The sequence below is a fragment of the Cryphonectria parasitica genome (assembly GCF_011745365.1).
Source record: "Cryphonectria parasitica EP155 unplaced genomic scaffold M406scaffold_7, whole genome shotgun sequence".
Lineage (NCBI taxonomy): Eukaryota > Fungi > Ascomycota > Sordariomycetes > Diaporthales > Cryphonectriaceae > Cryphonectria > Cryphonectria parasitica.
In genome coordinates, this window is record NW_024468915.1 from 559,945 (window position 1) to 580,209 (window position 20,265).

At 50.8% G+C, this 20,265-nt stretch overlaps 7 protein-coding genes across 7 annotated transcripts; 5 read left to right on the plus strand and 2 right to left on the minus strand.

The window, feature by feature from the left end:
• Positions 1-1,010: 1,010 nt before the first annotated feature.
• M406DRAFT_332601 (patatin-domain-containing protein) lies at positions 1,011-3,706 on the plus strand (the record flags this gene model as incomplete). The annotated part of the gene is made up of 2 exons (XM_040920764.1): positions 1,011-1,283; positions 1,358-3,706. 2 exons carry the CDS (start codon positions 1,011-1,013, stop codon positions 3,704-3,706), a joined length of 2,622 nt encoding a protein of 873 aa, XP_040773195.1.
• A 1,196-nt stretch (positions 3,707-4,902) lies between these two features.
• On the plus strand, positions 4,903-6,315 carry M406DRAFT_72236 (uncharacterized protein; the record flags this gene model as incomplete). Its single annotated transcript, XM_040925531.1, has 2 exons — positions 4,903-5,431; positions 5,609-6,315. The coding sequence occupies 2 exons, from the start codon at positions 4,903-4,905 to the stop codon at positions 6,313-6,315; spliced, it is 1,236 nt and encodes a 411-aa protein (XP_040773196.1).
• Positions 6,316-7,566: 1,251 nt separating this feature from the next.
• M406DRAFT_352652 (FMN-linked oxidoreductase) lies at positions 7,567-9,033 on the plus strand (the record flags this gene model as incomplete). Its single annotated transcript, XM_040922705.1, has 4 exons — positions 7,567-7,964; positions 8,042-8,071; positions 8,152-8,623; positions 8,689-9,033. The coding sequence occupies 4 exons, from the start codon at positions 7,567-7,569 to the stop codon at positions 8,824-8,826; spliced, it is 1,038 nt and encodes a 345-aa protein (XP_040773197.1). The 3' UTR covers positions 8,827-9,033.
• Positions 9,034-9,693: 660 nt separating this feature from the next.
• Positions 9,694-11,762, plus strand: M406DRAFT_264699 (Arylsulphatase; the record flags this gene model as incomplete). Its single annotated transcript, XM_040917683.1, has 4 exons — positions 9,694-9,971; positions 10,083-10,147; positions 10,223-11,334; positions 11,406-11,762. The coding sequence occupies 4 exons, from the start codon at positions 9,694-9,696 to the stop codon at positions 11,760-11,762; spliced, it is 1,812 nt and encodes a 603-aa protein (XP_040773198.1).
• A 768-nt stretch (positions 11,763-12,530) lies between these two features.
• Positions 12,531-14,840, plus strand: M406DRAFT_341483 (MFS general substrate transporter; the record flags this gene model as incomplete). Its single annotated transcript, XM_040921669.1, has 8 exons — positions 12,531-12,791; positions 12,886-13,106; positions 13,250-13,468; positions 13,543-13,921; positions 13,981-14,111; positions 14,193-14,315; positions 14,383-14,605; positions 14,667-14,840. The coding sequence occupies 8 exons, from the start codon at positions 12,531-12,533 to the stop codon at positions 14,838-14,840; spliced, it is 1,731 nt and encodes a 576-aa protein (XP_040773199.1).
• A 382-nt stretch (positions 14,841-15,222) lies between these two features.
• Positions 15,223-15,720, minus strand: M406DRAFT_332606 (uncharacterized protein; the record flags this gene model as incomplete). The annotated part of the gene is made up of 3 exons (XM_040920765.1): positions 15,223-15,347; positions 15,432-15,489; positions 15,556-15,720. 3 exons carry the CDS (start codon positions 15,718-15,720, stop codon positions 15,223-15,225), a joined length of 348 nt encoding a protein of 115 aa, XP_040773200.1.
• Positions 15,721-18,194: 2,474 nt separating this feature from the next.
• On the minus strand, positions 18,195-19,289 carry M406DRAFT_220062 (uncharacterized protein; the record flags this gene model as incomplete). The annotated part of the gene is made up of 5 exons (XM_040915558.1): positions 18,195-18,357; positions 18,483-18,856; positions 18,921-18,988; positions 19,051-19,083; positions 19,145-19,289. Coding segments are annotated over 5 exons (783 nt in total), but the record flags the coding sequence as incomplete, so codon positions are not given.
• Between the last annotated feature and the right edge of the window lie 976 nt (positions 19,290-20,265).

Sequence of the window (20,265 nt, forward strand, 5' to 3'; positions counted from 1 at the left end):
GTCATGAGACCCCACAAGAAGCTGTTCGAAGACATGATACCGCGATTATTGGTTGACAGCCCGATGTCAGAGGGCCACTCGTTGGGGACGTGACTGACGCCCTCTCGGACGGAATTGCTTTCGCTTACCGTTACCGACAGACGCGTCTGACTCGCCTGTTGTGCTGAGAGTGGTGGTTGGTGGTGCAATGCATAGTTTCGGGGATCGCCTTGTACACATCTCCAGCTGACCTCGAAAGGGTCACAATGCTCAGATCGATGCGGGAATAGGTACCTGCTGTGTCCTGGAGAAGCAGGTAGAAAGTAAAAGTACGGGGTAGCATGCTATTTAGAGCGCTGTAGCAGTAGATCTTGAGGGGATGGGGAATATGGGGTATTCTTTTCCGCGACTTCCGTTTACAGGGGCCACGCTGCAGGTGACGTTGTACACCCCACACAGCAGTGCTTCTCCCCTGGCAGGGCCCCCTCCCTCCCTGCCCCAGCGGCCAATGACAGTCATGGGGTTGGGCTTTTTAAGCATATGTACCCCAGAGATGTCATGTCAATACCGACTTCTTGTCTGGTCCCTCCGCCGAAGTTATTCGCTACGAAACCTCACGCCATACGTTCTTACTCTTTTCCCTTGCGAGGTATCAAGTCGTTTTCCATGTTGCTGGTTTTTATATGATTCCCACTCCTATTTAATAAATATTTTCCTACCGCCTACACCTTCTCCTCTTGCCTAAAGAATACCTACCTTGAAACCTACGGACTGCCCTCGATCCTTGCGAACCATCCGCCTCACGAGCAACAAAACGACCGCCCCTTGACACTCCAAGTCTTAACGCTAGATCTATACATCGAGTCCCTGATTGATCGAGAACACGAGAAGCAGAGAAAGGAACCTCCTTCAGACCCCTTCAGAGAGACCCTGTTCAGAGCTCTCGAGAACCTCACAACCACACACACCGCTCAAGCCTGTGTCAATGTCGTGTCCATGCCTATTTCTCTCCTGAAACGCACCCCGTCGCCATGACCGATTGTTTACAAATCTTACCATCTCTCAATCTCGGCCAAACAACTCCAGCTGCGCCTCCTTCCGCCGAGTTGAACGACGATCCTAAGAAGACTGCTTCTAAAGAGAGCCGCGCGACAGGCTCACTGCCTGTGCAGACACTGTCAAGGCTCGTCCGAGAGGCCAATAGACTTCTCTCGCCGCGCAAGAATGGCCAGGCCGGGTCGAAACATGAGGAGGCGCGTGGGCTTGAGGAGCGCAAGCAGATCCTAGGCCTGCGCATGAAAAATGTAGGTCCGCACTGGAAGAAGATAGACTCCCTATGCGATCGTGTGGGACAATTCCTGATTGAATTCACTCACAGGCTACCTCGGCGTCACAATGGTCCGCGGCTGCCCAAGAACTCGATCTTCTCGAGGGTAACAACATCTGGAAGTCGGAGCTGGGGGGCGTCGATGGCATCTACCGGCCGGACTTCATTCGCGCCCGCATGCGTGACCTCGACGACGCTCGAACGAGCTGCGACATCCACCGCATGTTACATCTGGTCAGGACTGCTCTCTCGCGTGATCTGGGCGGCATGGGCAACATCGATTTGTACAGGCATTCATACGTTGGGACAAAAGACCTGATTGAGCAGTATGTCCAATCTGCAGTGAAGACGATCGAGGATCTGGTAGAAAAGAGCGGATACCCTGGCGTACTACCAGACGATTTGGACCACAAGGATATCCTCGGGGCATTGGTCCAGGCCCGGCAGAGTTTCGGCCGGTCCGCCCTGCTGCTCAGTGGGGGAGGTACTTTCGGGATGATGCACGCAGGGGTCTTGAAGGCTATGTTCGAGGCGGATGTGCTTCCTCGCATCATCTCTGGGGCCTCGGCTGGCTCCATCGTCTGTGCCGTCTTCTGTACCAGGACACGCGATGAGGTCCCCGGTGTCATCGAAGCCTTTCCATATGGCGACCTGGCGGTGTTTGGCGAAGAGGGCAAGCAGGAGTCTGTCCTTGACCACGTGAAGAGACTCTTCACCGAGGGCTCCTGGTCAGATATCAAGCATCTCAAGCGGGTGATGCGTGGTATGCTCGGCGACATGACCTTTCAGGAAGCCTACAATCGGACGAGGAAGATCTGCAACATCTCCGTCTCCACCGAGTCCATCTACGAGCTACCGCGGCTGTTGAACTACATCACTGCGCCCAACGTTATGATCTGGTCGGCGGTGGCTGCATCATGCTCTGTACCCTTCATCTTTAGCGGTGCACACCTGCTTGTCAAGGACCCACAGACGGGCGAGCACATGCCCTGGAATCCAACCCCTCAGAAATGGGTCGACGGGTCCGTGGACAATGACCTGCCCATGACGCGGCTGGCCGAGATGTTCAACGTCAACCACTTCATCGTCTCACAGGTCAATCCTCATGTTGTCCCGTTCCTGGCCAAGGACGACAGGCTCTTCTCGGAACATGACGGCTCTCGAGCCGAGTTCTTTGGCACATCACACAATGCAAGCTTTACGGCCACACTCACCAGGCTGGCCAAGGATGAAGCTCTGCACCGGCTTCACTTCCTAGCTGAGTTGGGCATCATACCGACAGCTGTCACCAAGCTGCGCAGCGTGCTGAGCCAAAAGTACTCTGGAGACATTACCATCCTTCCCGAGCACAACGTGAACGATTTACCTCGGATCCTCAAAAATCCCACTGTTGATTTCATGGAACGGGCGACGCTTTCCGGCGAGCGAGCTACCTGGCCAAAACTCAGCCGGATAAGAGATAGATGTGCAGTGGAGCTGGCGATCGATCGGTCCATCCAGACTCTGCGGGCCAGATGTCTCTTCAGCCAGAGCCAAGTCAACCTGCGCCGGCTCGTTACAGACGCAAAGAACCTTGGACCTAGGACGACTTTTGCTCACGGCCTGTACATGCATGGTCTCCCTCAATCTGCTCATGCCCAGACACAGTCCCTTGCAGACCATGCTAGGCTGCAGAAGCGGTCTCGCAGAGCATCCGGAAGCAGCCTTCAACTGCTCTCCAAGCATCCAAAGCAGCTGCTTGACATGGAGGACGACATCACAGACGATGATACCGAAGTAGAGGAACGTCTTGAGCTGGGCCTGCGGAGAAGTGGCACCAATACATCGCTGCCCAGCCGAAGCAGCTTGTCCAACAGGCCAAGATTTAGGAAAGGCTCTCTCAAGGGGTTACAGCCAGTCGTGCTGAGTAACATCGGTCCTCTGACAAATCCATTTCCGGCGGGTACCAGCGGCGACGACCACAGCGAGTTTGATTTTTCAAAGCCCTTGAAACCGCCGTCTAAACCGACTATTCACTCGGCTACAGCTGCAGCCCGGGCGTCGACCGAGGAGTTTCATTTAAAGGAGTCGCCAGTCGTCTTCTCTCGATCTTCCCCGCAGCCGAATTCAACGCCTCCATCACGGCTTGAGTTTACCTCGCCGACGACAGGCGATCTAGACACATCGGACCTTCATACCAGCGACTCCCACACCGACGATAGCATCTCTGACCTGGACCCGTACTCGCAACTATCTCTCGTGGATGAGGGTGCCGCACCTTCCAAGGCGAATCAGTCAGACGGGCTCCCTTATGATGTTGCCGTGGCGGACGGCCGCAGTCGGGCCAATTCACCATCCGCGGCCGCGCTTGCAGATGATGAGCAAGATACCACGGATCCAGGGGAGGGCATGTCGGATTAATCCGTGTGCTAGGAGGATGAGCTTCGAGGGATGATGACATGGCCACCACAATAGAATTGCGCAACAGTCCGCCACCACTGGCTCTTAACTCTTGACTGTATCACAAGGTGACACTCAGTCAGACCGGTGGATACTTCATGGCGGATCAACTATCAAAGAACTCAAATTATACCCTGAGCACGAACAGTTGTTATCTCAGTCAAAGCACAGGCCTTTAGAACTGGAATGGATGTGAGAAAGGAAGATTCTCATACATAGATCAGGGACGTGAAGATTTGACAACAAGATCTGGGCGCAAGTCCTGACATCCGCATGTATACGGAGAAATCGGCTGAACATGCTTCATGTGGCAAGCATGGGTTCACTACAGCATACTTACTGTACTACATGGAGAAACACCACGGGCACATATCCATTGCGGCAGAGTGGATGGAGGGATCATTCATTTTAAAACCTGGTAAGGTGCTCAAGCTGGGAAACACGTGGCTCGAATGGGCAGAAATTATTAATACAGATAAATATATAAGCATATCTACGCTGGAATTTCCACCAATAAATGGAGATACAGGTTTCTGGCATGGCAGTGGTTTTGATTATGGCCCGCGCCATTATTTATTTCGGCGGTCCGCCGTCTGCACCAACTTGCGCTCAAAGGGCCGTGTATGATCAACAGACTCTTTGACATCATTATATGACCTCTTTGTTGCCAACTGTCACGGCGGCCCTTAATGACCTCTCCCTACTGTTAAGAAGAACAACGGTTCCGAATATGGAAGACTCAAAAGAACGAAGCAAACCGCCGGACGGGGCTTAGTTCCCGCGACGGACTTCCCTATTGTCTTTATTTCCTACTCATAAACAATACAATTTGGTGGTTGAATGGCTCGACGGCCTTGTGATCAAGAGTTGTTTCTCGCACCGCTTTCGAATTTCCCTGCATTGTGCTGTCTACTGACCAGGTCTACGTTGACGACCTTTCCAGACCCAGGGTCCTCAAGGGCTCACTGGTAATTATTCTCTCTTTTTGTTTTGGCACCGAATGTAGCAACTCTTCCGTATTCGTTTCTAGATTCTCTCTTTTTCTATATTCACAAGGGAGAGGCTTAGAGTTGGCTGTCTCTGTCGTCCTATCATCACAAATCTTATCACCATTCTTTTTCTTTTCTACCAACACGACAAATTACACAATTGGATAGATGGTTGTCGATCTTTCACGCACCATCGACCAGCAGCTCTACCTCACCACCCAGCAGTGCCTGATCCAGATACAAAACGGGCACGGTGAGAGCACAGCCGGGAGCCGGGGGAGAAGCCTTCTTCTCTCGGCCTTGAGCGCGCCGTCGATACCTGCTGCCGAGGAGTCGGTGCTGGTCGATGTGTTTGACGCTCTGGACGTGCGAGATGACGGGGCCGGGAGAACTGACAGACGCCGTGGGCCTGGGGGATCGTCTGGACTGGAGAGAGAGGCGCGAAGCCCGGTGGCTCGTGAGCAATGGGAGGAAGAGGCAAGGTACTTTGAGGATGTGGAGGGACGCAACTACTTGCAGTTGGGCAAATCAGGTCGGCCTCTGCACTGGGCTAGGGCTACGGTCGAAGATGGGAAGGAGACAGGGCTGAGGAGTGGAGGTTCAGGCCTGGGCACCGCAAGCGATTCCTCGAGTGAGGAGAGTATCATCGCGACTCCGATGGGACCGGTAGCAACGAGAAGCGAGAGAGAAGCGCGGAGTGAGCAAAGAACAGTCTGCCCCAGTACACCGCCCACTGCGATGCCTGGACTTGAAAAAGTAACCTCGATATCAACGTTGTCTCCTTCTGCTTCTCTGAAAGCGTCGGTGTTGGGTCTGACAAGGTGGTTTCTGGCCCCCAAAGCAGAGTCTTCTAAAAGTGCCTTTCATCCTCCAGGCACAGAAGACGCTGCTGCGTCAGGACCACAATCTAAAGCGGATATTACCCATGGGCCCAAACCACCATCAGCACTCCAAGACCACCCGCGCCCACCACCAGTGATAGTTGCACCAGTAGAGATGATCAACATACCACCCATCTCACCACCCCCAGCAGCCACCAGCCCCAACCAAGCTCGCCCCCTCCTCCCATCTGCCCTCCTACCACGGTCCCTCCGCCACCGCCGCGGCCCTGACAACGACGACGACAACCCCTTGCCCCAGATCACCACCATCACCCTCCTCACCGAGGACCTCCACGGCACAATCGAGTTCTACGACCAAGTCTTCACGATGTCCGCGCTCGTGCACGAGGATGCCGTGTCAGCCACGTACGAGTTCAACGGCGGGCAGCTGCTGGTTGTACTCCTCGACGGCCACGAGGCGCGCGAGAAGAGTGCGTTTGGGCCTGGCGTGGACGTGGGTCGCGGAAAGGTAGAAGGCCTAGCAGGCACGGGCACGAGTAGGAGTAATGGCAAGAGGGTTATGCTGAGCGTGCTGGTGGGCAGTGTGGATGACGTGTGGCGACGGCTTCAGGCCAAAGGGGCAATCAGGGGGATGGAGGGGCTTAGTAGGCCGACGAAGACGGGGCTGGGGAGAAGGGCGGTTACGTTTATTGATCCGGGAGGGCATACTTGGGAGGTGTGGGAGAAGATTGGGAGGTGAAGGTTTTCTGGACGTAGAGCTGCTGCTGTGGGAAAGAGTATCTGAATCAGTTAGGTGGCGAGGAAGAACATATCTATAGGGTCTGTGACCAAAGATTACAGGAGCAGGATGTACAGTACAGTCTTGATTGCTTTCGGTATTCGGAATGGACAGGATGAAAGCTTATAAGTACTTGGACAACAGTTTCGAGAAGCCATCTACTCCAGTCGCACTTTTGTTTCTACCAGCTTAAGACGAATACAACAGACCAACCTTGCCGTTCGAGTGAATGTTTAGTGTAGCTAATATTCTAGAAGATAGACTACTTAAGTAGAGAAACAAAGTAGGAAGACCTTAAATAATGGGTATTACCGCTCAAAGAAAAAAAAAGAAAGAGAAAGAAATCCATCTTCTTTTCGATGCGAATGAAAGTATACCGGTTGGGAAACTTGTGAGTCTTGTGTCCTTAAGTGATTAATTGATTAACACGGTATAATATTGTCACAAGGTAGTCGAAAGTTATTTTGGGGAAATTAGTCATTCTTCCAATCAACATAGTCCCGAAGACATGGAGCAAGCCACATGAAGGATGGCATTGAATTCCAACTTGGCTTGCATATGTGGGCCTGTTATTCCTGCAAAATGTGCATCTTTCTCCGGCAATGTCCCGGCGTCTTCCACGAGGCCGAATCTCTCCGGCATCAAGGAAGGGGTCAGGACCTCATGCAGATTGCCAATATCCAGACCCATGGTCCTGATTTATCAGGGGCGGTCTGACATTGCTCCGAGGTCCTCGACCGCATGAGGCTGGCAGTCAGGCTACCCACCAGACCTGAATTGAAAAGCAGTGTATTCAACAAGTAGGACTGTCTCGGCACGCGGACCAAACTCAAAGCAGTGCCACTCTTTTGACCTGTGGTTGATGATCAATTCGCAATGAAACACCTCTCTTGTCCGAGACTTTCAAGATAGATCGTGACTATGAGCCTGCAAAATTCTAGGAGTCATTAGCAATGCACTCACATGTACGGCACCGGATGTCCTCTGGTCCACCCAAGTTGCTTGCGAGAATGCACAAAATAAATAGAGACTTTGTTGTCCGTTGTGAGATTCCGGCCGGTCTCATGGTCATGTAGATGCACTGCAATCAACTGATACACAATCAAACGCTCATTCACCAACCACTTTTACCACCACCCAGTAAAAATGGAAAAATTACTTCTTGAACCCATCAAGATCGGAGACGATCTTCAGCTTCGCAACCGAGTCGTGATGGCTTCAATGACGCGATGTCGCTGCGTGGAAGACGGTAAACCTGGTGCAGCCGTCATCGAACACTACGCCATGCGCGCCAGAGACGGCGTCGGCCTGATCATCGCAGAGGGGACCTTTCTAGGGCCCAACACGACCGCCTTCACACATGCCCCTGTCATGTTCCGCGAGGATCACGCGGAAGCGTGGCGGAAGGTAACGGATGCCGTGCACCGCGAGGGGGGCAAGATCTTCTTCCAGCCGTGGCATGTCGGCCCCTCCGGCAGCCCTGGAAACGCGCCTAGCACTGGGAATGTGGCTGAGTTCGAGCGGCTTGACGACATTATCGGAGAGTACACAAATGCGGTGAGCTTGGCTAAGCGGGCAGGCTTTGATGGTGTAGAGCTGCTGGCAGGCGGGTAAGTGACCAAGAGCCTAGTTTTCTGGGGTGACCAATGAAGACAAAATAAATATTCAACTGACATTACGTGACCAGAGCATATTTGATCCATCAGTTCATGATCAAGTGAGTATTATACAACAACAAAAGGCTGAAACTAGTATGTGATAGTGCTTTACTAATTGTTCGACCTTGCCGGGCAACAGCTTTTACAACAGCCGCAGTGACAACTACTCCTACCACCCTGTCCAGAACCGTTGTCGTCTCGGACTTGAGGTCATAGATGCCATTATCAAAGCCTGGGGAACCTCGCGACGTGTTGGGATCAAATTCAGCCCGAGTGACGACTGGGCCAACGCAACACAGTCTTATACCGAGTTGTCCGAGACCTACGAGTACTTCATCCATGAGCTGATGGCTCGGGACCTCGCTTACATCCACGTCAACCGCCGCGGAAGTGACAAGGAGATACTCAGGCCCCGGGACCCTCGTCCAGCAAACATGTTGCTCCCACCAGATTGGGAGCCACTGCATCAGTTCGGCCCCATGATCAAGAAACCTGAGAGCCGCACCGCGCTCACGGTATCGTGCGAGTACGAGATCGAGGAGGCCGCTGGACTGGTGCGGGATGGGAAACTCGATCTTGTGCAGCTTGGCCGGCCTTTCATCTTTAACCCGGTGAGAGACATTACACGCCAAGAACTTAACAATAAAGGGGTTGTTGCTAATACGTGATTTGTCAGGATCTCATCACTCGTATTCGACACGGTCTACCGTTCGCCACCAACAATCGCGGTCCCGCAGTCTACTACACTCCGAATCTGGAGAACATTGATGAAGGGTATAATGACTGGCCGTTCGCGGAGGATTTGAAGAATTGATGATGCTATAACTTCGTCTCCCGGAGGATTGTACTTAGGGATATTTGCTTTCGTAAATACCAAGTAAGACGGGTCGATGGAGCTGGTCTGAACTCTGCACTTCCTCTCTTCTTTTTCTTCTTTTTTCTTCTTCTGTCGCAGCTTCTATGGTAGTAATAATAAAGAATCGATATAGCCTCTTTACGATATAGAACTTCTATTGATCTCATGATTGTTTGAAGCAGTATAGAAATTCTGAGTTGCGGGTGTTATACTGCAAAGTATAATTATATGCAGAGGCTGGCTGTAATAGTGATGACCGGTGAATGACAAATGTCCGGTATTTGATTCGTCTCAGCTTATTGTACAATTAGACTTGCCTATTGACGGTTAAGTTCTTCAACCGCCTCAACATGAAGAGAGGAAAAGGGTGGTTCTTCTTTTCGTCGTTATTGGGAAGGGTACGGGCGGATAATCATTACTTTTCCCCATACGATCGTAGGGGCCTTGTCATTCAAGTCTTTCAAGATTCCGAAGGTGGATAATACTGTAGACTCATGCCTTTGTATGCGATATTCTGTTCATTGTGGAGTCCAAAGCAGGGTCACCGTCTGTCTTCAACTTGGGTTGAGCCTCCGCAGGTGTTGCCACGATCCCATAGATGGCGCCATCGCCGCCACCGGCTATCGCTGGGCTACCGAATGGGGATCTCATCACTATGACTATTATAGATCGATGCTATGATCTGAATTATTTTTTCCATATCTCGCATTTTCGAGGGGAATACTAGCAAGAACACGTCGAAGCATGTTTTGCCATTGACCGTTCAACTTGATGGACGTAAAGTTCTTGGAATACACCCTTTTATATCAACATCAGCACGGCAAAATGTACTCTCGAGCTGGGATCGTTGCCTCTCTGCTTTTTGGTTCATTTGCTGCCGCCGATTACGATGCGGACTCGCACGGTCAACATGTTCTCATAGGGCCATCTGCCGAACCGACGGGCAGCAGTACGCAGCCCAACATCATATTCATTCTCACCGACGACCAGGATCTTCACATGGACTCGCTCAATTATATGCCGTATCTCCAAGAGCACCTCATCCACAAAGGCACGTCCTTCAAAAGACACTTTTGTACTACGGCAATCTGCTGCCCCTCTCGGTACGTCTTCGTAGATATTTCTCCTCATTGTTCCAAACCAATTGTCTTTGTTGGCCCGGGGGAGGGTGATCCAAATGAAGCGCCGGCATGTTGACGACAGGGTCATATCAGTGTATCACTCTGGACCGGAATGCTTGCTCACAATACGAATGTCACCGATGTCAACCCTCCGTACGGTACGTGATTCCTCGTTCGTACTACATCGGACAATCATTTATATATATTGATCCCATAAACATTTGGTCGAACAGGGGGGTACCCGAAATTCCTCTCTCAAGGCTTGAATGAGAATTACCTGCCGCTCTGGCTACAGGAAGCTGGATACAACACTTACTATACCGGCAAGCTCTTCAATGCACACAACGTAGAGAACTACAACAGCCCCTACGCAGCTGGCTGGAACCAGTCTGACTTCTTACTGGACCCACACACGTACGACTACCTCAATGCCACCTACCAGCGGAACCGAGATGCGCCAGTCAGCCATGAAGGGCAACACACCATCGACGTATTGACGGCCAAGTCGTACGGACTGTTGGATGACGCCGTGAAACAAGACAAGCCGTTCTTCCTTGGTATCGCTCCGGTGGCTCCCCACAGCAACCTCCATCTGAAAGATGGCAAAGGCGATCTGAACAACAATACAGACGTGGGCCTGCTCGAGATCACGCCTCCTATCCCAGCAGAGCGTCACAGACATCTTTTCAAGGATGCTCAAGTCCCTCGCACCCCCAATTTCAACCCTGACCAGCCCTCCGGTGCCAACTGGATCAGGCAGCGAGAGCAGCTGACACAAGAGAATGTGGATTTCATTGATCACTTCTACCGCGAGCGTCTTCGAGCCCTGCAGTCTGTGGACGAGCTCGTCGATGGTCTCTTCCAGAAACTGGCGGCGTACGACCTCTTGGACAACACTTATATCTTCTATACCACGGACAACGGGTTTCATCTTAGCCAACACCGTCTTCAGCCTGGGAAGGAGTGCAGTTTCGAAGAGGATATCAACGTTCCGCTCATCGTTCGGGGTCCAAACGTCCCACAGGGCGAGGTCAGCGAAATCGTCACCACACACATTGATCTAGCCCCTACCATTCTGGGCCTTGCCGGCGCTCCACTGAGGAGCACTTTCGACGGAGAAGCTGTCCCGCTGACCTCGGAGGGCCTGAAAGACGCCGAGACCACCCGCCACGAGCACGTCACTGTCGAGTTCTGGGGCATCGCCGTGTTCGAAGGCGTCAAAAATTTCACGGATGATATTTTGATTGTCAACAATACTTATAAAGCCGTTCGCATCATTAGCGATTCGTACAACTTGCTTTACACCGTTTGGTGCACAAACGAGCACGAGCTCTACGACCTCACGGTAAGTTGGCGGCCTTGGTCCTCTCAATTCATGATGACAATATCTGACGCTAAAGCGTGCCACCTGGGCAGACTGATCCATATCAAATGCATAACCTCCTACATGAGGACGAGCAGGCGTTCGCACCCACGCAACTTCTCGGCGTGCCAATGGGGAAGGTTGTTGACAGGCTCGACTCGCTCTTGTTTGTGCTCAAATCATGCAAGGGACAGACCTGTGTGAAGCCGTGGCACGCTCTTCACCCCCAAGGCAATGTTGGGAATCTCAAGGATGCGCTCTCGTCCAAATTCGACCAGTTCTACATCCAGCAGCGACGGATCGAGTATGACCACTGTGCTATGGGGTACATTGTGGGCTCTGAAGGGCCGCAATTTGAGAAGGACGGCTATGTGTACCGACAGGGCATACCGTGGCACGAGTGGGTGTAGAATGCGGTTGTCAAAGTTCCTGCCAGTTCTCAGCTTCTTTTTGCGCAAGTCTTTGGGCCGTATAGAAACAGCAGCACCGGCGTTGTGGAAACAAAAAGGAACCATGCATGTGGAGCATGAATCTTGTACGGTAGTAGCTTGTGCGTTTTTTCCTTCTCCATTTTCCACCGAGGTGTAGATGCATTTCCATGATGGGAAAGGCTGGGGCTAACACCAAGCAGTATTCCAATTCAATGTAAATCGATCTATTGATCCAATCATGCATAAATCTTATCAAATTTTCTGCATGATCAGACGAACTGCGCCGGATGTAACGCTTTCAAGTTCTAGTTCGCCTCCGAACGCCAAGCTGAAGTACAGCTCTTTTTTGACTGACTGGCCCATATCTTTCGCTGTGGGTGATTCCCGTCCGGTATGGCGCAATCGTCGCCTCAGCGATAACCGGCCACCGGCCAAGCCAGCGGTGTATGTGGGATGGATGGTATTCAGCCAGACACTTGAGAGGCCGAGCGTTACGAGGATTAGACAAACAAGACTTGCCCCACAGAGCTAGAATAGAGATGCAGAGGCGCATTGATCCTGGGTCTTGACTTTTAAAGCCGCCGCAGAAGGATTTGCGGAAAATTCTCCAAACCTAGAACTAGTACCCGATTCTACGTTTTGAACATAATTATCAAAAATCTGACAAGACCATCGTCATTTTTCTTTTCCAAAATTGATCACATGTAACGCAAAGTCTTGTCTTGTTATTCCAGCGTATCCTCCAGCATGACGGATCCAACAATCGAGAGAAGGACAAGTGCTGATCCCGAGCGCGATCCGGATGTCTCGGAGCGGTCTGCACTGACGAAGCATTCCGACTCCGTTGTCTCATACGGAGTCAAGTCCCCTTCTCCAAGCACAAGTGACGAAGCCAGCGATGATGGATCTTCGAGTTCAAGAGCCCAGGATGAAGAGGCGCTCATCGCCTCGCCTACTTCTACGGACCCTGCCAGGCCGACCTTGAGTAACAAGACCATACTATGGATTGTCTTGCCGTTGCTTTTAGGTTGGTCTTTTTCCTTTCGTTCTTTTTTTGAGCTTACTCAGCAAGTTTTCATTGCAAAACGACTCGTCTAACAAGTTGCACTCAGCGGTGTTTATCAGCAATGCTGATGCCACAATTGTGATGGCAACTCATGCAATCATCTCTTCTGAGTTCATGGCACTCGAGTCTTCGAGCTGGCTGTTTACTGGCTTCATGCTCGCATCTACTGTGACTCAAACATCCTTTGGCCAGCTTAGTGAGATATATGGACGCAAGCCGTTGATCATGGTAGCTTACTTGGTTTTTGCTCTGGGTTGGTAAGTGGCTACTGAGCTCGCCCTTCAAAAGGTCTGACCGAACATCAACTTGCTAATATGAATATGTTATGACAGCCTCATTGTGTGAGTTCGCCTCAAGACGACTCAAACATATGCGGTCTTCTGACGAAAGTGAACTCTAGTGGCGTCGCTGGCTCGATGACGACGGCAATCCTTGGAAGGGTCCTCTCGGGCTCTGTCAGTGCTGGGACCAGCGTTCTGGTCTCTCTGGTCATCACAGACATCCTCCCAATGCGAGAGGTTGCGACCTGGAGGTCATATGTCAGTGTCATAGGAGTATTGGGGCGATGCGTCGGTGGGCCTCTAGGAGGCTGGCTCGCCGATGTGATCGGCTGGCGTTTGTGAGCTCTCACAGTTTCCTCGTCTCCAACTCACACATCGCACCTGTGAGCGTTGCAGTCCTAACTGTCTCCAGGTCTTTCATTGGGCAAGCACCGTTGTTCCTGATCGCAATCGTTCTCGCCTGGATGTCCTTGCCGAATACTCATCCGAACCAGCGACTCGGCGAGTCCAAGTCCAGCAACCTTCGGAGAGTAGACTTTCTGGGTTCTTTCCTCCTCGCAGCCTTCCTGCTTCTCTTGCTCCTTCCCTTGGAGCTCGGAGGAAGCAAGCTTGAGTGGACAGATCCGATGATATTTATCTCTCTCGCTGGAGCTGCGGTTTCACTCGGCCTCTTCATTCTGGCCGAGAAGTCTTGGGTTGTCAACCCGCTTGTGCCTCTCGATATGTTCTACAACAGGCACACAGTCGCGTCGTTCATCATAATGGCCCTGCAGTGCGCAGCTCAGCTTGGAGTAAGGTTTACAGGAGCGTCCGCTGTCATTACTGTATTGACTGACCGTCTTGTGATCAGATGATGTTCTCTGTCCCGCTTTACTTTCAAGTCACTCAGATGATGAGCAATACTGCAGCTGGTACTCGCCTGCTTCCAGCAGTCATTGGCAATGCTATTGGCGGCATCATTACCGGATACTTGATACGGAAGTGAGTCATATCAATTGTCCACCCACCTTAAAGGTAGAGACTCGCACTAACAGAGCCTCCACCTCATTTTGTTTTATTTAGCACTGGCAAATATCGGTGGTTGATTTCCCTGGCCTCTTTATTGTCAGCTTGTTCCTATACGCTACTCCTACTAAGATGGCACGGCAACACAAGCTGGTGGGAGACCCTGTACATTGCCCCAGGGTAAGTCTTTGCATGATTGGACATCTTAAGGATGAGACGACTTGTTCTAACCCCTCAATTCATACAGTGGCTTCTCGATTGGGATGGCCTACAGCGCTGTGTTCATTGCCGTGCAAGTCTCTGTGGATAAAGCGCATGTTGCGCCAGCCGTCTCAACTCTTTACCTGTTCAATGGATTGGGTTGCGTCCTGGGCCTGGCTGCTGCTAGTGCTGCAACCCAAGCTGGCCTGAGGGCCACCTTGGAAAGCCGTTTGTTGCAGATGCATCTTGATGCTGACCTGCGGAGCGAGGTAAGTCTCTCACCAGTAGCGGGTATAAAAAGGGCTTTTCTCCTCTGACCTGTTTCCCCAGATCATCGAAAAAGCTGTTGCGAATATCGAGTATGTCTACAAGGCCAAGGGAGATATCGCGAATGCCATCGTCGCGTCGTATGTCGATGGGCTGTGGTACAGCCACGTTGTGTCATTGGTAGCATCCTTGACAGCTTTCATATTGTCAGGCTTGCTGCGGGATTACAAGATGTAGAGACTCAAATTCCGAGGTTTTTCCCGCATCAGATGGTCTTTGTGCAATGCTTGTATGAGATCATATAATCGTTTTGATCTGCTTCAGGCAAGACGTTTCCTCGATATCAGACGGAAAAATGTTTGCCTGTGTTTCGAGATAGAAGAATGTAGAATCTGTGTTCAAAGGCTATTGAATTAAAAAAAAAACCCCCCCCCAAAAGAAAAACCCACTGCTATCTCCCTGAGGAAAATTGCATCTACACGTGGAATCACACTCAAAATGCAGGTAAGCCACATGGTCTCACGCAACAGCAATGCACAGCGGAGAAAGGTGTCACCCAGTCCATTATCACTTCATCTAATCATTGACTTCCTATCCTGATTAAAAATGGAATACTAGTTTAGTTTCCCGCGGCGTTGACATCAATACCAGCACCTGTCAAAACATCGATCTCATCCTGGTTACCAGAGTTCTTGATTGCCTGCACAGCAGCATCAAATGCCGCACCTGACGATGCAGCACCGGCTAGAGGAATCTGATGTTAGCATGATATAGAGTCATGGAATTGTATGAGCAATCTACGTTGTGACTGAGGGAACGTAGACATACCATCACCGTTGTCATTGAGGAGGATAGCAGCCTCAGCCGTATCAGCAGCCTTGACACCCTATGACACAGCATGTCAGTCACAATTTCTAAGGCCTCTAGCAGGATGACACGGTGTGAACCATACGGTTGAGCCGTCGTTGGCAGCAACATTCACGTTGCTGTTGGCCTTGTTGCCGGCCGCAGTGGTGGCGTCAGAAGCATCCTGAGAGGAGCTCAGCTGGCCATTGCCCGCCGGCGCGCCAACAGCAAGGCCGACCAAAAGGACGATAGTAGCGAGGGTGAACTTCATTTTGATTATTGGTATCAGAGTCGTCTCCGGGACAAGAATTGTAGATGAAGTGAATGTGATGAGCACAGCTGCATGATGGCTTGAATTAGTATGAGCACTTGACGAATGAGAAAGTGGAAACAGAGTAGCCAAGTGTGTAGCTCTCACCTCGGAACAGTAAAGAACGAATTTAGTTTGGTTGAAGGTGAAGGATAGAATGCCAAGACTGACAGGACGATCGTGTCTCCTTTTAAATAATTTCATGTGGCTGCGCTTGAGTTGAGGTCTCATTGCGTGTCTTCGTATGTGATTAACACGGATAGTCTTGCCGCCCTTGTATGATGGACCCTGCGCAGATCAATCAGCCCCGTGAAGTTGTGCAAGCGTGTCCGGCCGGTAGGAACAGCTAGATCGTAAGGCGCCATCGGTCATGCTTGAGTTTAAACCCCGGTTTGAAAGTGAGAAGGGGGTTCGGCTCAGGCAATGCTGCTGCGATGCCTGGCCTCGATTATATTCATTCATCCACGATGTCTGTTCGTAGCATGATTGAATGCTGCCAAGCACCAAAGCAACGCCAAGGCAAACATTACCATTAGAAGCCTGCAATCCTGGTGTTCATCCTAAGTTGCCTATCACTCCATTGATGTTCATGTCCCCTCTCAAAATCCCCACACAAATTGGATGAATGCCCCTATGAGGGTTGAGGACGTTGTGAATTCCAGATGAAGACACTGGGGGGTTTTTCGGGTTTCGGCTAATGTCACTTCAGCGCTGCCACGTTTGATCTGCGGCGCCAGGATGACTGAGCCAGTTATGCGGCGACAATAAGTGACGTCTCGAACACAACAGGGGCGCGCTAAAGTTACAGGGCTTCTTTATGAGCCGCCAACGGGATCGCTGCGCTAAGCCTGACGAAGCATCTCATCCTGTAACCCTGGTCCGAGGGGCTCATATGGCATCAGACTGGTGCCCTGAGGTTGGCAAGTTGCATGTTTTGGGGGGGCAAAGCAGCGAGTGTTCTGGGGCATTCAATTGTTTCAGTCCCCAGAGGAGCACTCCAGGTAAAATTTTCCAAGTCCCCTTCCCACACCATGGCCTCAACCACGCAAGATGGAGTAAGACACAATTTCCTACAACAAAATTCAAGTAGGGAGGCTACTCTGCCTCTGAATATACCCTGTACGGAGAACCCTGAAGATAATCCGTCCGGCATGCCTGGACACTGTGAGATATACGGGATAGACAACCTCGAATGCTTTCGTTGTGATTTCCAACCATGCACTGATAATGACCCTCTCCACAACTTAGCGACGTTACATGCTTTACAAATCTCAACCTACAAAGAGTGCTCATTTCTGTTACGTTCGCTCCTCGTTATCTCATCATGTGGTCGAGGCTCCGAGGTTGAGTGTTTTCGTCTCCCTAAATCATTCTCACATCGACTGCCTTCGTTAAGATCAATGAATTAATTTTCAGAATTACATTCAGAATTGTAAAATCTTCAGGTCGGTACGCAGAAGAGAAGCAGAGTATTACTCAGCTATTTCTCATGCCCTTCAACTTCTCTGTCTTGGGTATTTTCTAGAGATCGATATCCGCAAGTATTCTCATGAATGAGTTACTGAGTATAGCATCTACTTACTATCCAGAAGGGCAATCGGCCGTGGCCGTATATATAACGAGCGCACATATGTTGATGGCAGCTCATTCGCTAGTACTTGGTCAGCATATACTTACCAGTATTTATTCACAAACCTAATCAAAGCATTGAAACCGCAAAAGTGATTTACATAATATCCATGCCAGTGGATCTTTGTATTACATATTGAAGTATCTAAAAGACGCATTACACGTCGCCGGGGTATCTTGTGGCGCAAACAAGGAAAAGAAAACCAAAAAAACCAGTACCTCACTGCGCCAAGGCAATATCTCTGTAACCAACCCAACCCAAACCGTGTCCCTTATAATCGCGATGCTAGTGGCTCCCCCGAACCCCCTAGCTACCCTTCAGTCGTTGTGACAATCACTTGACGCTTCACCTCGATACCCGATAGCGATTCGTTCAGCTTATGTGTTGCCGAGTAGGACGTCCGACTCCCGCCAACAACATGCGCAGTCACGCCCATCCCAGTCATGCCCAACCCCAGAACCTCTTGCGCCTTTGCATTCTGCCTGGCCTTTGATGAGAGGTTCTGCAGCTGGAGGCCGTCATCCCCAGAGCCGTTCATAAACGTCTCCGCTGCGTTGTTAGACGAGGTTGTGTCGCCTCGCTTCCCACCGGACCCATATGCCTGGCTCAGGGGAGCCGGTTCCCCCATGGCTATCTCGATCTCTTCATCCGTCAGTCTGCTGTAGTTCTTGTTCAGCGTCGAGAGGGTGTGAATATTGTTGCTGTGCGTGCCGCGTGCACCTTTGGTGTCGATCGCATTGCCAGATGTGCCGTTCCCATAGCCTCCTTGTCGCGCACGTCGGTTCGTGGAGCCTGTCATCCATGACGGCTTGATCTTTGACATCAACGGTCGGAGTGTCGGTAGGCATGCGCACGTGATACCGCAGGCCAGCTCGGCCATGGACCAACATGACGTAGGGATGTTGTCGAAGGTGAAGTCGGAACCCTGCTTGAGGTATGCTAGACGGATAAGAGACATGGCGCAGGTGCTAAAGTCAGAGAGACAGTGTCAGCAGCATCCAATATTATTGCATGGTTGGATTCCAGCGGTAGAAGAGTGAGGCTCATGAGGCCCTGAGCCGCAGCAGGATTCGGGTTTGTCTCTGATACGTACAAGAATCCAAGGCTGAAAATGCCCAATAAAAAGTACTTTTGCTTCTTGTGTAGGTGCAAATTGTGTAGCACCGGTAGTGGCAATATGAAGATCGCAACATCTGTAATTATGTTGCCGGCCGCGTTGATGTACCAGAACGGCAGGTCAGGCATACAACGGCCTGGCAGATCTGTCTCCCAGAACTTCTGCAACGGAAAGCAGGTGAAGATCGAGACAAGTAGCTGTGACAGCGCCCACAACATGATCACAGTTCCGAGTGCCCAAATGATCATCTTCATCTTGTGAACTGATAGCACTCGATAGTATTGAATCATAAAAGTGAGTTTGATGAGGCTCAGGGTGAGGTTATAGAGGACGATAGAAAAATAGAAATTCTGCCAGGGAATTAGCTGGCTTTGAACAAAGTAAGGCCGTCTTCCACAAAAGAGAGAAGCTCACTCTTAGGTACGATGGGAGCAAAGACTGGTCGAGTGTTGCCGTATGCCTCCCAAGGCCGTAGGGAACAGCTAGGTTCTGTCAGTTCTCTTTGTCCAACAAATGTCTTGATAATGGCGTCTGATGAACATACTTGACGAGATGGTCGCACCGTCTGCTAAAGCAACTATCTGTGTTCAATGTCAGCGGATTATTGAGACAGGCCGCCCAGTGACATTGAGGTCAACCTACCCATGTTAGGATCACGCAGTAATCATCCCAACCGAGCTTCTTGATTATAGCAAGTCTTGTATATATCCGAAGACCAACGACGATAGACGTCAATGACATGAGGAGGATAACGACGAGGAGAGCGATCCAGGCATCGTTTTCGGTTGAAGTCGAAGCCATGATGAAGTGAGTAAGACCGACCTGCTCTTGCAGGACCGAGCAGAAAGGAGACTTCCTCGAGACAATAAGAGTGGTGATGGAAGTTGAACTTATTTAAAAAAGGACAAAAGGTGAGTGCACAATGTCGACGAGATGGGAACTTTGTAGATTGAAGGAGGTGGTCTGATCTGGAGACCTGCGCGTGAAACTCTACTGTAAGTCGCTATATGACCGAACCCTGGTTCTTCTTGGTATCAGGTACTGTGGAGTAACTCGTGTGCATGACATGTGTATCGAGAAAAGAGGGATTTTTTCTGGTAGAAGCAAGACGCTTATGAATTGCTAGCCATATCAAGTCTGTAGAAAAGGGGTTAGCTGAGCTTCTCGCATGGCCATGCGCAATGGTTTGATCTTGTCAACAATTGGCAAGCAACATGGCCATTCTTGTCCGTCTCATTCAATTTTTGAAAGGCAATTACATCGTCGACCGTGACTAACATATACAAGATATGGTTCGCATCGAACGAATAATAGCATGTGATTATATGGTTGTCTATATGCAAGACACAGGACATGGAAAAGTGGGAGATGTTGGCTGATCAGAGCCAGTTTCGAGTCCATGTCTCCAGTGCTATATCTAAATATAGGCTCTTTCACCGACAGCAACAGGGCAGATTGCAATGAAGTTTGATCAGGTGTTCTGGGTATGCGCGTCTCATAGTCAAGGGGCATGTCAATAGGGGAATATCCATGGATCAAGTCCGTAAGGGGCCTGTGCGAACAAGTTTGGGGTCTAGGCATGCCCTGTCATCAACTTCAAACCAGGGACCAGGACGCAGGGGTTCATGAATCAGCCAGTCTCATTTCTACGATTTACTTAGTCCACAGCTCTGCTCTGTTCTGGGGAGTGACTATCAAAAGAATAGTTTCAGTCCTGTATGTTAGCTCCGAGCTGTGTAATATTGACCGCAGAGCTGCT